Source organism: Cyprinodon tularosa, unplaced genomic scaffold, assembly GCF_016077235.1.
Source record: "Cyprinodon tularosa strain WSP-4 unplaced genomic scaffold, ASM1607723v1 ctg282, whole genome shotgun sequence".
NCBI lineage: Eukaryota > Metazoa > Chordata > Actinopteri > Cyprinodontiformes > Cyprinodontidae > Cyprinodon > Cyprinodon tularosa.
This window is the reverse complement of record NW_024038988.1, coordinates 49,523-66,270: the sequence shown is the minus strand read 5'-3', so window position 1 is coordinate 66,270 and position 16,748 is coordinate 49,523. Positions and strand designations below refer to the sequence as shown.

At 38.9% G+C, this 16,748-nt stretch overlaps 1 protein-coding gene across 3 annotated transcripts in view; it reads right to left on the bottom strand.

Moving 5' to 3' along the window:
• pik3cb (phosphatidylinositol-4,5-bisphosphate 3-kinase, catalytic subunit beta) overlaps positions 1 to 16,748 on the bottom strand; it is a 60,170-nt gene that overhangs the window by 18,003 nt on the left and 25,419 nt on the right. For 2 of the 3 annotated variants that reach the window (XM_038290496.1, XM_038290497.1), the window contains exons 7-17: positions 13,057 to 13,146; positions 10,562 to 10,816; positions 10,380 to 10,476; positions 10,171 to 10,301; positions 7,371 to 7,421; positions 5,770 to 5,958; positions 5,232 to 5,353; positions 2,959 to 3,102; positions 2,774 to 2,873; positions 2,133 to 2,329; positions 1,939 to 2,048 (exon numbers count right to left, since the gene is read on the bottom strand). In XM_038290496.1, coding sequence (XP_038146424.1) covers positions 1,939 to 2,048; positions 2,133 to 2,329; positions 2,774 to 2,873; positions 2,959 to 3,102; positions 5,232 to 5,353; positions 5,770 to 5,958; positions 7,371 to 7,421; positions 10,171 to 10,301; positions 10,380 to 10,476; positions 10,562 to 10,816; positions 13,057 to 13,146 — 1,486 coding nt within the window. The remainder of the gene's footprint in view (positions 1 to 1,938; positions 2,049 to 2,132; positions 2,330 to 2,773; positions 2,874 to 2,958; positions 3,103 to 5,231; positions 5,354 to 5,769; positions 5,959 to 7,370; positions 7,422 to 10,170; positions 10,302 to 10,379; positions 10,477 to 10,561; positions 10,817 to 13,056; positions 13,147 to 16,748) is intronic. The other variant, XM_038290498.1, reaches the window with a different exon arrangement.

Genomic DNA, 16,748 nt, shown 5'->3' with positions numbered 1-16,748 from the left:
CTCAGCCCGGTTATCGGTATCAGATAACTCTAGTCTAGATGCTCTCATCCTCCCTGTCCAGCTTTGTGGAAGAAAGATATCCCCTACTGCATGATGTAGCCACCACCATGCTTCTCTGTGGGTTAAGCTAAAAAAGTCTACATTCTGCTCAGGTAAACTGCAATTAGGACACATCTTTAAACAAGTGTCACAATTTTAACCTTTAGGACTGAAAGAGCAACTTATTTCAGGTGAATAATATCCTATTATCTTAAGCCCCATTTCCACTACCCTTTAGAAACTGTGCTGAGATCGGTCCAAACACGGAAACAGAGATAGCTGTTGAGTATAAACGGCACGCACAACTGAACCGGACCGCACCAGATGCAACCGAACCACGCTAACATGGTGCTGGTTCATCAAGAGGGCTCGGCGCAGTTCAGTTCTGGCTCGGTTCTTAGATAGAAAAGAGCGTATCAGCAGATTTCGTCATCTCCTTACAGTCAGCCTCCGTAATCATCAAACTTAAGAGTTTCATAAAAATACTAGCTTCCCTACCGTGCCGCATGATTTCCGGTGATGATTCTGCTCAGCAGTGATTTACCTCAACTCCTGTCGTTGTTTCCTGTGTCTGTAAGCCCTGATTAGACTATTGTTTGTCGTTTCCACTTCCCAAAAGCTGATTCTGTCAAGTAAATTCAACCAAAGCTTCTTCGCCTGACTCTCTGCAAACTTCCTAAATGTTATGGGCGCTGCCATGTTGGTTTGCTTGTTTCACTCTAGAGAGCAGAAGTACCGTAGATCGTCACAAGGAGGCGATTAACTGTGCTAGCGCTGTTTGTAAATAGTCGTAAGGAACGAAGCTCAGTATGGATCGGTTTTCAGAGGGTAGTGGAAATGGGGCTTTAGTTTAAGGGAGAAATGCTCTTACCATTGACAGATCATCTTATTAACATGCTCAAATTTCACAAGTATTTATTTCTTTTGAATCAGTTTTAGCAGCGCTACAACAGATTCTTCCAGCTGCTTATTTCTTTAGCTCCTCAGAAGTGGTGGCCTAGTGGTTATAACCTGACTCCGCCAGACGGATTTGCTCCGCATATCCATCTGGAAACCTTCCGTTGAAGTAATTTTGGGAAGGGGCGAAAATACTGGTTAGCTGATTGGCCTATGTTGGTGATAGACGGGCCAAATAAACCAATCAGATCAACGAAGCATATGACGTAACAGAGCGACGATAAAGAGGAGCCAATTGATAGATCAAACTCTTGCCGAAACCAGTCGGGAGAAGAGCAAAAACATCTTTTCCTCTGAGAAAAGCCTCCAGAGCAGTGTTTTGCTCTTCTTTCAGTGAAGAAATACTCTGTAATTCCGATAAAACTTGCTCGATAGCGACGCTAATGCTAGTTTCATCGGCTGAAGCCGCCATGTTCTTTAGACTGAACTGTCGCGCTTCTCGTTGCGTCACTACTTCAACCCGCCTCAAAGCCAACGCTGATTGGACGTTCGTTTGGTAAACGGCTCCAAATTTTCTTTAACGGAGAGTCTCCAGACTGATTAGCGAGTGAAACCTTGACAGCTCGCGAGATCAGGATGGTCTCACGAGGCTATAGTGGTTCTGAGATCCCTGAGCAAGACCCGTAACCCCACACTGCTCCCCGGGCGCCGCACGATGGCTTCCCACTGCTCCCCATGGGGATGGGTTAAATGCAGAGGTAAATTTCTCCAATGTGAGATCAATAAAGTTAAATTATTATTAATATTATTATAACCTCTTGGCTTCTTCTCTCTGTAGGCAGCTGGAATTTATTTGGTGTCGTTAAAGTAATGAGGAAGAAGACTAATGCATTCTTTACATAGATTCTTTAAACCACCAATGTTTGTCAGTCTGTGAATTAAAATGTCTTTGGAAGAATCTCCTTGGAATAAAAGGATGAAGGACGACCGTGTGATTCCTACCGTCTCCATTTTTAAAGATGATCCCCAAAGTATCCCCGTTAAGCAGCTTGTTGTTGTAAACGATCCACAGAGGCTTCATTTTGGAGTCCATATAGCGGCACTTCTCCACACTAACGGAGAAAAGAAAGAGAGTTACCTGAAGCTTGGACCAGTTTGCTCCCAGTTCGGGGGAAGAGGGGCTGCGTTTAACTTACTTGATGTCAGACAGCAGCACACTGGGGTCGAGAGGGGAGTTCAGGTCCGACAGAGCCTCTGAATAGCCGCTCTGTCTCAAACAGGTCATCATGGCCTCCTTGGTCAGCATCGCCTCCTTCGTTTTGCTGCGGGCGTTCTTGATGGTGCCCAGTTTGATGAGCTCATTAACAGATTTCAGTTTACTGAGGGCTTCAACCTGGCAACACAGGAATAAACAACATCAGGCCGATGAAGCCGTTCTACTACTAGCAGCTGCCCGACTTTTCCATAAGGAGGGACGGATAATAAATTACTAAAAAAGTTTAAAAAAAAAAAAACAATCCACTGGACTTTGTTTCCGAGTTTGAAGACGTTTCGCTTCCCATCCAGGAAGCTTTTTCTAGATGGGAAGCGAAACGTCTTCAAAGTTGGAAACAAAGTCCAGTGGATTGTTTAACTTTTTGAATAATGACTGTGACCGGTACAGATAATAAAGGCCAGAAATTTTCCACTGACAAGGTTAAAAAAAACAGAGCAAGAGCAAAAATATCTACTATTCTGACAGACATTAATCATTTGAAAAGAAACCCAAACTTTTTTTATTTATTAATCTCCAAATTGTAGATTAAAAGTTGGATAAACAAGAAAGAATTAATCTTGCCTGTTTCTTTAAAACCTCAATATGAGGGATGCTTCCTCTACAATACGCCTCCAGGATGAGGGAGAACTGGACCGACACGGCTGGCATGTGGATCTCTGACCTTTAGGGGGCAGCAGACATGCAGCAGGAACGATTCAGAAAGTTTTCTAATGACCGATCAAAGCTGCAGACCTTAATTCACTCACCTCAGATGCCAGAAGAGGAAGTGGCCAATTTTACGGTTGCTTTGCGCACGATCCAGCAAGAAGTGGGTGAGGGCACAGTCGTAATACGGCTCATAGCGCAGCACCTGCACCAACTGCAGCAGGTACTGGGACAGTTCCTCATCGCTGGTGGCAGGAGAGATAAAACAGAACAACAACAACAGGCAAAGTAGTTAGTGGCTGTCACAATTACCCAGAGCGGTTTTCCCTCTAAGAAGTCAAAGCGGTGGAGTCTAGTATGACTTTGCAAAAATGTAAAAAAAAGAAAAACAATCTATAGGAGCTATTTTTCAGTTAAATCATAAAATGTAGATAATTTAGTTTGATTTGTTATGTAGAATAGGTTTTTAGTTAGTGATTCACTTAATTAATTTTAGCTTGGGATGTGGGTGTTTCGCAGTATAAATAGGTAGGTTTTAGGTAGCTCATTATGGACATGGGTGGACATATGGTTATATTACCTGTCCCAGTCCGCCAGTTTTGTCATCAGTCGTTAGTCTGCCAGTCAGTAAATCAAAGAACAGGTGCAGGAATAAGAGTAAAGGCTGATTTATACTGAGCAACCAGGTCGTCTGCATGTGTGTTGCAGTTAACGCAGATATGCCCCGCCCCTTTCGCAGACACTCTGCTGCACCTTTTACAAAATTATAGGTGACCGCAGACGGTTTCGCAGACAGGAGGCATCTGATTGGTAAAATCTACATCCTCTCAATACTATGCATATTTCCTGTTTGGTTCCTTACCGGCTTGTTTTGTTTATATGACCGCCGTTGTGGAAAACGACTCGTGAAGATGGACCAGCTAGAAGAGGGAGGTGCGCAAGAACGCTGGGACCCTTTTTCCACCTGGATCCTCGTTCTTTTCGCCCTCATGTCCCTCCGTTGTCGCACAAACTTGCCACCACTTCCTCACCGCCTCAGCCTTATCTAGATTAGGGGTGGAACGGTTCACAAAATCCAAGGTTCGGTTCGGTTCACTGTTTCGTGGTCACGGTTTTCGGTTCGGTACATGTTGATTGTTAGCCTGACATGTTTGTCTTCTTCTTGTTTACCACTGGTGGTTGGCTTTGGTCGCAGTACCGCCACCTTCTGCTCTGGAGTGTAAACGCTTCGCCTATGAGAAAAAGGAGCAGCGCATGAACCGAACGCAACACACGCGAACCGAACCGAGACAGTCGGACCGAACAGTTCGGACGGTTTTCATAAACCATTCCATCCCTAATCTAGACCCACAGCTAGTTCCTGATTGTCCTCCTTGCGTTGTGGCATGGAATAACATAGCGCAGACCACGCTTCAATATTGGGCATGAATCGAAATACCTGCGACCAGTTCACTGCGACAACACAGCTGCGGGACGATAACCAGTCCTTAAGAGCAGTAGCAGAATCCTGTGAAGCCTGTAACCTGTTTTGTCTGAACGGAGAATAAAACAAAGAACTGGATTTTGACCCTTTTATGATCTTTTGACTGCGTAAGTCAGAATCCATGGTGCATCTATTTGAGTTAAATTCACCTTTTGCTTTGATCACCTTTCATTCTTACATTTTTTTTGTTGGAAGACGTTTCGCTTCCAATCCAGGAAGCTTTTTAAATTCAAAATGTCAGAATTAGCGTTGAGTTTCTCTATACAGTAGCCCAACAAAGACTTGTTTTGCCTAGACAACACGCAAATTGAAACGGATAAACGGGTCCACCCCTTTGGAATGGGGGTTTGTTAGCCTGCGATGCCCCATACCTGTCTATGTCTCTAAAAGGGGGGTCGTTAAAGGGAATTGTTGGCCTGGCTGAATAGGCGAGGTCTTCTGTTCCCCTTTAAAGGGGTCGGGGTTACAATGATAGCAGGAAGGGATCAACTAAATTGCTGCATTGTAGGTTTTAAAACAAAAAAAATTACAATGCAACAATTGAGGCTTTGTTGGGCTACTGTATAAAACCTCAAACTCAGTGCTATTTCTAACATTTGAATTGAAAAAGCTTCCTGGATGGGAAGCGAAACGTCTTCAAACTTGGAAACAAAGTCCAGTGGATTGTTTTTTAACCTTTTTGGAATGACTATGACCTGGATGACTGGGCATCTTCACCTGTATATTGAACTCCATTTTGGGAAAGATCCCCTGAATGACATAGATCTAGGAAAATAGATCTAAAGAAATATTTCCCCCAATGTCAGTATTTGTGACAAAATACGGTAAATTTTTAACATGAAACCGGAGAACTTGAAGCGGCAGGAGTATTTTAGACAGGCAGTGATTTACCTCATATCCTGCAGGCAGCGCACGGCGTACTCTCTGACGTACTGATCAGGATAGTTAAAGTCCAGAAGCTCCAGAGCATCTCTGGGACTCAATCTGGGCCAAATTTGAAGCAATGCCTGGAGCTGAGACACACACAAACCCAGATGTTAAAAACTAGAGATGTTCTGGTCCTTGGCTGGCTGAGGATTAAACGCTCAGTGAAACAGTCAGAGGGGGTGATATAAAACAATCTTATTTCAGTTTACAGTAAGATGGCTTTTATAAAGTTCATAATCATGAAAATAACATTAAGGAAACTTTTTACAGCCTTAAGTACAGAAAGGGGAGTCATTAAATTAGCGTCCCCATAGAAGACGTTCACGCTTAGTGGGGAAACATCATCAAAATAAAAGAACACAAGCAAAAAAATAAAAATAAAAAAATATAATAAAGTATATTTCAAATAGCTTAAACCATTTGCTCCTAAACTTTTCTTGTTGCTCCCCAATTCAGTTCACAAGAATCCAATTAGAATGAATGGTTCATTTAATTGGCTAACCTGAGCCATGTCCTCGTGTTTGCTCCACTTAACAGAGAGCAGCAGCTTTGGTAGAGACTGGGGGAAGTTCTCATAGCAGTCATGGCGTAGTGTCCAAATCAAATCCTTCTCGTTTTCACACAGCTGAGAAAGCGGGTCCCGCTCCATGATCTCCTTCAGTTCGATGTGGAACTTCTTACCGCCGCGTCCCTGAGAGCGTCATGGGAGCAGAAGTCAGCAAAGATGGAGAACGTTTCAATTTAGAGGAAATTAAGAGATAAACATCAGTTGTTTCCAGATATACAGAGCTAGAATGAAGAAATACATATTTAGATCATTTCTTTAAAGCACTCTGTTTTATTTTACGACCAAATAGACACTTATGGGGGGAACTTTGTCCCATTATTTTTGTAAGCAAAGAAGATGTTATGAAAATTAAAAATTTGAAAAGAAAAATGCAAACCGGAAATGAAGTTTTGAAAAACCTGGACGAAAAAGGTTTTGAAAATAAATTTTCTAAATTTGTTTTTTTTCTTTCCTAAATTATAAAAAATATCATATCTGTATATATATCTTTTTAACAGATTGTACTGTTAGACCTTTTTTTAGATATAGTTTTATTAATAATATTAAATTTTAATAATTAATAATATTGTCACTAACATTCAGGCAGACCAATAGAAATGCATCTTTGCTCGTCACTCCAGAGGAAAGAGAATGCGATTTGAAAAATGCAATTTAAGAATAAATATATTCATAAAACTTTATTACAAAAAAAAAAAAAAAAGATTTAGAAACAAAAATAAATCTGAGTAAACAATTTTATTCTCAAAACCTTTTTTTTTATTAAAAAGTTTTATAGAATTTTCATTTCTGGATCAGATTTTTTTTGGTAATTTCCATTTACAAAACAAGTCCTTTGCTTGCAGTAATTAGCAAAAAAATAAATTTGAATCCAGATGCCTCAGATTTACTGCCTTTATTGATAATAAAAAAATAAAAATTAAAAAAGAGCATGAGAGGAACAGTTACAGTGAAGAACCACAAGATGGCAGCAGAGTACCAAAACTTCTGTTAAAGTCTTACTAAAAAAAGAGCCCTTAAAAGGAGGACTAACCCCATGAATAAATAAGACTAAACCTTATGGATTTAATCTAAAAGGTGTATAAATCTAAATATTTGTCCTGAAACGGCTTCAAACTGTAGCCAGTTTCTCACACGTTAGACTGAGAGTCTTTGTGCAGACATGCCCTCTGTGAGGCACTGATTACGTAACCTGCTGAAACACACCCAGCAGTAGGTTCCTGGCTGAGGGGCGTCGAAACAGGAAGACAGACAAGTAATTTGATTAGTTGTTCTAGTTTTTTTTTTTTCTTTTATAAAGTTGGGTGGGTTGTTTTAAGGGGCGTGAATAGTTTTTTTACTAAAAGGCCCTATCAAGTGATTACAATAGATTTCCAAGGAAACCAGAGTATGGGTGCCTGTTTGACATGTTTGCTCAGAGCTGTGTCTGTGTGTAGGAAGAGGCTGTGAGAAATTTCTCAGCATGTAATTTAACTTTAATTCAAAGTGGGATGTGTTGTGAATTAATGAAGGCACGCTCTCATTAGGCCGATACTCACTATGGATATGCAGTCGCTGGCTCTGGCAATCTGTGCGGCCTTTTCCAGGATCTGAAAGGAAAACGAGAGAGCTGAATGAGCGAGCCGTGCACTGAGAGAGCACTTCCAGAAAGCCTGCATTAGACAAGTGGAGCACATCCTGATCGCCTCACGCTAATTGCCACAGATTCACCAGAAACAGCAGCTACCCTTCCATAAAGCACCACCGTGATTGCAGGAGTAGCGTCTCTGAAGAAGGCTTGTGGAAATAATTACGTTTTGATAAGAGATGCACCGATACATCAGCCGGCTGATATGCCAGGCCAATTCCTTGCATCGGCATTGGTTTATACAGGCATACATCACTGATCTCTACTCATTTACTGGATTACTAATTGCCCGTTGGTAGGACGGGGTTGAGGTGAAGCCACTGGCCGCCATATTGGTACTCCCTAGTTACACATATACACATATATAGATACAAGCATATATAGATATATATATAGATACATGCATATATGGATACAAATATAGATACATATATAGATACATGCATATATGGATACAAATATAGATATATATATAGATACATGCATATATGGATACAAATATAGATATATATATAGATACATGCATATATGGATACAAATATAGATACGTATATAGACACAAGCATATATAGATACATGCATATATAGATACATATATAGATGCATATATAGATACAAATATAGATACATGCATATATAGATACATATATAGATGCATATATAGATACAAATATAGATACATGCATATATAGACACATGCATATATAGATACATGCATATATAGATACTTATATAGATACATGCATATATAGACACATGCATATATAGATACAAATATAGATACATATATAGACACAAGCATATATAGATACATATATAGATACATGCATATATAGATACATATATAGATACATGCATATATAGATACATATATAGATACATGCATATATAGATACATGCATATATAGATACATGCATATATAGATACATGCATATATAGATACATATATAGATACATATATAGACACAAGCATATATAGATACATATATAGATACATGCATATATAGATACATATATAGATACATGCATATATAGATACATATATAGATACATGCATATATAGATACATGCATATATAGATACATATATAGATACATGCATATATAGATACTTATATAGATACATGCATATATAGATACATGCATATATAGATACATATATAGATACATGCATATATAGATACTTATATAGATACATGCATATATAGATACTTATATAGATACATGCATATATAGATACTTATATAGATACATGCATATATAGACACATGCATATATAGATACAAATATAGATACATATATAGACACAAGCATATATAGATACATGCATATATAGATACATATATAGATACATGCATATATAGATACATGCATATATAGATACATGCATATATAGATACATGCATATATAGATACATGCATATATAGATACATATATAGACACAAGCATATATAGATACATATATAGATACATGCATATATAGATACATATATAGATACATGCATATATAGATACATATATAGATACATGCATATATAGATACATGCACATATAGATACATGCATATATAGATACATGCATATACAGATACATATATAGATACATGCATATATAGATACATGCATATATAGATACATGCATATATAGATACTTATATAGATACATGCATATATAGATACATGCATATATAGATACATGCATATATAGATACTTATATAGATACATGCATATATAGATACTTATATAGATACATGCATATATAGATACTTATATAGATACATGCATATATAGATACTTATATAGATACATGCATTTATAGATACATATATAGATACATGCATATATAGATACTAAGATAGATACATATATAGATACATGCATATATAGATACATATATAGATACATGCATATATAGATACTTATATAGATACATACATATATAGATACATATATAACATAAATATATATAATGATAATATAAAAAAATAGAAAATTCTCCAAGGAAATTTTGGATTTCCTTTAGGAACAGGCTTCAATCTACAAACTGACCAAAAATGGTGATTCTAGTGCCAAATATGTGGCCATGAAAGAGACTTCCAAATGTTAGATGCTCTTTTAAAAAAAAAACGTCTCTCTCACTTTGAAAAATCAGTTGACTCACTAAGAATTGCTCGATTTTGCTCAAACTTTTTGGTGCTTTAAGGCTGATTTTAGAAAAAAACCGTAGCAGTTTTCAACATCTTTCAGTTTTAGAAAGATAAAGGATTAATCTACAAACAGAGCTTTAAATTGTGTTTCTAGGTGAACGTATGTAAAAATTCATGGATTGTTATGTCTTCTTTCTCCCATCTCTGTTTCATTCCTATGAGATTTTTTTTTGAGAATTACATCGCCATGGCATCTCAAATCGCTTATAAAAATAATAGCACCCATCTCGAGACCGAGCCGGACATTTTGATAACTATATTGGGTGGGTGCAGTTTGGCCGCATTAATGTTGACAGAAGAAGAATAAATATATAAATAAATAAATAAAGAGTCAGTTTTTTGACAAAAATAATAATAGGTGCCTATTGAGCATAGAATGCCATTGTGATTATTGGTGCCTGCCACTGCATTCCCTTACAATGGCAGGCACCAATAAATAAATCAGAATTAGCCTCCGGCTTATTGTGTCCCTCCATTCTGAACGGCTCCACGTTTGGACCCACCTTGTCGAAGGCGGGAAAGACGATGGGATGGGGGGAGTACTCTGGAAAGTGGATGTGCAGCGCCGTGGCGTTCTCAGTGTACGGGTTAGTCTGAATGGTTCCTATTGGGTTCAGCATCTCTTCAAGTTCATCTGGAAAACAAAAACAAAAAACCCAATAAGCCTGCAGAAAATCGAATGAAAACCAAAGCAGAAATGTCTGCGGTCTACCTGGAAAAGAAGACCAGCAGTGCAGGATGATGTCTCCAGTCTTCAGTTGCCCTTTGTAGTCAAACACCATGGTGTTGACCCAAGCTATGGGGTAGTGCTGCATCAAACGGTTATCCACCAGTCAGTGTTACATCACACAGGCGTCACAGGTTATTTTGGGATCCTCTTTCAGAGCTACTCACCACTTTCCCTGCCTTTCGGATGGTCTGGTATTTATTTATGTGAGGATTTTTGGTAGACTTCTGCTTTTTGACCTTATCCATGACGCCGTAGATGGCGAAGCAGAGGCGGGTCATGCGCGGCAGATCGGAGATGGAGATCTCAAACTCCAGAGCGTTGTCCTTCCAGGTGTGCTCCGAGCGGCCGCTGCTCTCGCTGCTCACCGCCGGCTTGCACAGCAGCTCTGTGCCGTGGAAGAGGCCCGCCCTCACCTGGACCTGGGTACATGTGCAAGATTAACTTCTCATCACCCGCCTTATTCACAAAAGTTTGATCGACCCAAAAAAAGGGTAATTGCATTTTAGAATGGAAGCATTTAAAGTGAAGGCCTTCTTGTTTTTGGTGACATCAATTTTCCACAAAATGTGGTTGTGCAAAATGTAACCACATAGGACAACATAAGTTGATGTCAGAAGTCTTTTTGTTTAAAATTCTGGAAAATTCTGTTTATATGGATTTTACCACTTTTGTTTTTGGTAACAGGTTTTCTTCATATATTACTCTTTTTTTATGAAAATTATCTCTTTTGAAGATTCTCAGTCATCCAGCTCATAATCATTTCAAAAAAAGTAAAAAAAACAAGCCGCTGGACTTTATTTCCATGTCCGAAGACGTTTCCCTTCCCATCCAAGAAGGTCTTTCAAAAAAAAATGTAAGAAATAGCGTTGAGTTTGAGTCGTAGGGAAGCGGCTGTTTCAACCGTTGCTTTTCTAAATTCTCCTGAGTGAATAACTTTACATGAGTGAATAAAGTGAATGTGATTGGTCGTTTATCAAGGGGGCGGGACTGTTGTGGCGGAAGGTTTGCAAGCAGGTTTGATTGTGGCCGATGCTAACCAATTAGCGTCTTAGTGCTAGTAGGTTCCCAATGGGAAATTCCGCTGGGACCAAGTAGCACTAAATTGGTGACTTAGAAACGACGCTGTCAAGGAACGCTATGGACAGAGGAAACATAGGAGGAGGAGAGTTTAGTGTCGGAGGTCGTGGATGAGTCTCCTCCGTCATCCATTTTTTATTTAGAGGAGGAAAGCGGGGACGAAGATGTTGTGGTGGAGGACGCCTAGCCTCGTGAGAGCATCCTGATCTCGCGAGCTTTCAAGGTTTCACTCGCTAATCATTCTGGAGACTCTCCGTTGAAGAAAATTTGGAGCCGTTCACCAAACGAACGTCCAATCAGCGTTGGCTTTGAGGCAGGTTAAGGCGTGATGCAACGAGAAGCGCGACAGTTCAGTCTAAAGAACATGGCGGCTTCAGCCGATGAAACTAGCGTTAGCGTGGCTATCGAGCAAGTTTTATCGGAATTACAGAGTATTTCTTCACTGAAAGAAGAGCAAAACACTGCTCTGGAGGCTTTTCTCAGAGGAAAAGATGTTTTTGCTCTTCTCCCGACTGGTTTCGGCAAGAGTAGCCTGGCTGTTAGTACGTCATATGCTTCATTGATCTGATTGGTTTATTTGGCCCGTCTATCACCAACATAGGCCAATCAGCTAACCAGTATTTTCGCCCCTTCCCAAAATAACTTCAACAGAAGGTTTTCAGATGGATATGCAGAGCAAATCCATCTGGCGGAGTCAGGTTAGAGGACGCCAGGGCGGCAGAAGCTTGGTTTGGTGTAGAAGGCTTCCAGCCGTCCATGTTTGAGCCCTTGCCTCGCAACGCTGCCAGTTCTGTTAGCTCTACGCCTGCCGAAGACACAGACGTCCATCCCCGTGAACACTGGGACGGAACTCAATGGGAAAGGAAAGGATTCTGATTGCTTATTTCAACCGTTGCGTATATTAGCTGCGACATATGAATCAAGATGCTATGACCGAAAATATTTGATTGACAGATGACAGTTGATCTATAATTGGCCGAATTTAGGTGTTCAGGCTGACGTAGAACTGGCCTGCATAAGAAAATGAAGAAACCCCCCCACAGGTTTTAAGACGGGATTTTTTTTTTTTAAATAGAAATTTTCTAAATTTTTGGACAATATCGTCTGATAAAAAGTACATTTATATACACGTTTAAGCCAGAATGATTTGACATTTAAATAAATAAAAATCCCTACGACTTTAATGATGGTGGCAGAATTTGACTGGTTAAATTGTTTTCTTGACAGAAAACGATGTCAGAGAGGCTGATTAATGATTAAATGAAAAGGTCCATACACTCTGGTCTGTATAAACCAGGAGGGTAACTGTTTAAAAATCATCAATTACAAATAAAAAAGTTTAATTTGTTTCCTCCTGAATAATAATCCTGCCTAAATACACCTTTTGAGCAAAAGCATTTACGTTTTTCTTCCACTTCTGGCTATTTGGTTTTGATTTAAGCAACAAAAACACATTAATATTTGTGGTTTAAACAACCTGGATGTGGAAAGATGTAATATTAGTGAGCTTGAAGGGGATGTGACACTGCTGTGACATAGCAGTCATCTATTAAACATTAAGAGCGTTTCACGTAGAGTTTACCTTGGCACTCTCTTCGGCGTTCACCTTGCTGCCTTTGACGAGGACTATCCTGAACGGGCTCGACACGTCCCACACACACGTCTGGACCTGCTGAGGGGGAAGAGCGAGAGCAGAAAGGGAGAGCCGTCGTGAGTGTAAAAGTATGCGGAGAGCCGCGGCGCTTCATAGCACAGGCCGAGGTCAGGCAGGTCGCAGTGATGTCAGGGCGAGTGGATTTGCGAGGGTCAGCAGGCAACAGAGCAAACAGCCTCACATGATGCCTAAAAAAACTACAGACGTGACTAAGTGGCCCACTTCCTGCCATCTGTGTGGCTAAAACTCATGTGAGCGTGACAATAAGGAGTATTTACAGTCGCTTATCAGAAACGAGGCACAGTACAGCTCCAAGTCCACAACAACTGAACATGTTTTACCCATTATCCCTCACATTCCCATCCCTTAATCCATTCAACATCTTTAGATTTAATCTAGTTTGTATAAAGAAGCAGTAAAGGCAGCTCTGTTTTTGCCAGGATTACCTCAGAACCATGAATAATAATAATAATAACTATTTTACATCAATAAATCCATTTTATTAGGGCTTGCAAAAATATTATTTTAACTTATTACCTGAATTATAACCATTTTTAATGCAAAAATCTACTTTTTGTTGTATTAAACCTTTAACTGTCATAATGCTTTTGCCTCATTTTCATCTGACTCAAAATGGAATGTTGTTAAATTAATGAATTCATCTAATCGACATGAATTCATCTCCTCCTTGTCCTGGAAAACAGGAAAACCAACTTTGCCGTTTTCTCAGATCTTTTTTTTTTTTTTTTTTTACCTTTATTTCACATATTTTATTTTTTCAAAACTTAGCTTTTTCCATTTTTTTAAATGTATTTGACGTATTGTATTTTCAAAGTATGTATTAAAGTATAAAAGCTGTAAAAATTTGGAAAAATCAATAAAAAATTATATATATATATATCTCTCTCTCTCTCTATATATATATATATATATATATATATATATATACATATATATAGGTATACAAGAATTGTAAAAATAAATTATAAACAAAAAAATTCTCTAAGTTTGTTTTTGGTTAAGAGGTTTTTATAAAGTTGCATTTCTGGATTGCTTTTTTTTTTTTTTTTTTTAGCAAATTTCAATTTAATATATATTTTTTAATTTCCATTTACAAAACATGTTCTTTGAAAAAAAAAAATGGAACAAAATTTACTCCATACATATGGAGGTGTAAATTTATCTATTCATCAACCCTTGAATAGGCCAAAACTAAATAAAAAAAAAAATCAACTATTATACTATTTTTCCTTCTGGTTTTGACTCTGGTCTGATATCAAGATATCAAAATTTGAATATGGGAATAAATTAGCCAACATCTAAAACCTCAGATATCAGGAAGCTGATCTAAACTTGTATTTAAAGGTTCTGGAAGACATTGATAAATAAAACCAGAAACAGTTGTTCTTGCACTACTCTACGTTTAAGTAATATCACCCGATTAAGCCTTTTATAATATTCCAAACTACAAAATTAGTAATAAAAATAGGTTTCTAAGTTTCTGGTCAATATCTGGATGATATTGGAAATGAAAAAGCTGCATCCGCAAATCTGTATATTCTATTACAAAATGTAGTACAGTTGGTAAAGTTCAATCATCATTCATATGTTCCCCTACATTTTCACATAATATGTTTACATTATTTATTGGCTGCATCAAAAAATATCAAAGATATTTTCAATTTAAACTTAGATATGAAAAAAATACAATAAAATCTACAATAACTTCAATTATATCAGTATACTAAGTCATCAAATCAATTCAGTTTATTCCAATAAGCTGTCTGTAGTTCTTTAAATGTCCAGCAGGTGTCAGTATTCTGTGAGACAGTTTTAACGCAGTATCAATACATTTTGCAATGTGTCGAAATGATTCAAGATGCCTCATTGAACCATCATTACTAATCGCGTCGTCTTTGCCGCTTGGGCGTGATGTTGTTCGGAACACCGTCACCTGCTCCGCTGGTCGCACCCGTCTGGGCCACCGTAATTTGGTCAGGCTACTTGTAAGCACACAGCCTCCCAAACATTGAAAGGGCAATATTATTACCTTTACTGGTCATTTAAGAAGAGGGATGATTTTTAAGATTTTTCTAAGAAGAAGGGGGATGCCTTCCCCCCTCATCCCCCCTCGACTCGAGTACTGTGCGCCTGATTGGAGCAGCTTTAACTGATGCTTCGTAATCAGCATTACGCTGCCGTGCGTTATGCATAAGTTAGGCTGGCTCGTTGGACACAAGTTATGGACTCGTTATGAATACGCTATGTATAAACCCAAAATTTTTAAAATGCATAGAAAGTTCAGCTTTTGTTTTAGGAGATTCTGGGACGTCAGGCGTACGCTGGCTAAATCAGCAAGGTGTCACAGAGGCTAAAGCAGCGTCACATTCATCAGACTCTCACTGTAAACACAAGGTATGAATAAATGTCAGCAAACCCTGTGATAAATGGAAAAGCACTTCAGGTGACAGCCTGATTAAAGCCCGATATTTATCCACTCTTTAAGCCGAACATCCCAGGTAGATCTATAGCCCGGCCAGCATCAGGATCTCAGCAGGAGTCTCTCTAATGAAGGCCAATTTAAAAAACCAGCCTGACATTTGAAAAGCAACGAGGAATCGCTGCTCTCCTCTGACGACCCGCAAACCGCCGCCAGGCTGCTGCTCCGACTCTGACATACTTTAAACGCTGCCTCATAAAGAGGCAGATGGCAGCTGCCAAGAGTGTTTACTTTGTAAACCTCCACACCTGTGACATCCTGCGCTGGAGAATCAATCACTCTGTGGGGCTTCGGCTATTTTTGGTGCATCAAGAAGACCAGAGTAAACGCTGCAGGATATTAAAACCGTTATCTAAGGTACACAGAATATGTTCCCATAGTGGCAAAAACAAAGCTGTTCACGGCCGTAAAGATATAAAATGAAAGATCATGGTTATATGAAGTGGCAGAAATTAAAGAGAATACTTTACATCCGTTTCTGTTGGATTAACAAAGGCTGAACAGATAGCAGACAAACATTCTCAGCTCACTAAATGTAAGGAGGAGCCGGTTTTCAACCCTTTCTGTAAAAAAGCCAATGTTGTTCCAGTTCATAGTTAAGATGAATGAGCTTAAAGGAATAGTACACCCAAAACATGATTAGCCTTCATTTTCTACTCACCCCCATGCTGAACAACACTCTGGAGTACTTTTTTGATATCTCAAATGCATCTGGAGATCTGGGAGGCTTCTTGCTGTCTGCTGACATTCAAATAATGGAGGTCTATGGCGCCCGAGACAGAAAGGTCCATAAAAGTCCACAAAAAACGTGTCAATATTCCTCCATACTGCTCGTCCAATGTATTCCAAGTGTCCTGAGTGGGTAGCATCCAGAATTTACTCGAAACGAAGTCATTTAGAATGTTTTTAGAGCATAAACAGTAGTGTATAGGATTTCCTAAAAGCGCGTTCACGAGTCTACGGAAACCGCGGCAGACCAAACCAGATGAAAGTGCGCATTCAGGGTCTGCTCTGCCGATAATGCAAGCGTAGAAGAAGAAATGTGCTGTTTACCTGTGCAAAGAAAGCCTCCCAGATCTCCAGATGCATTTGAGATATCAAAAAAGTACTCCAGAGTGTT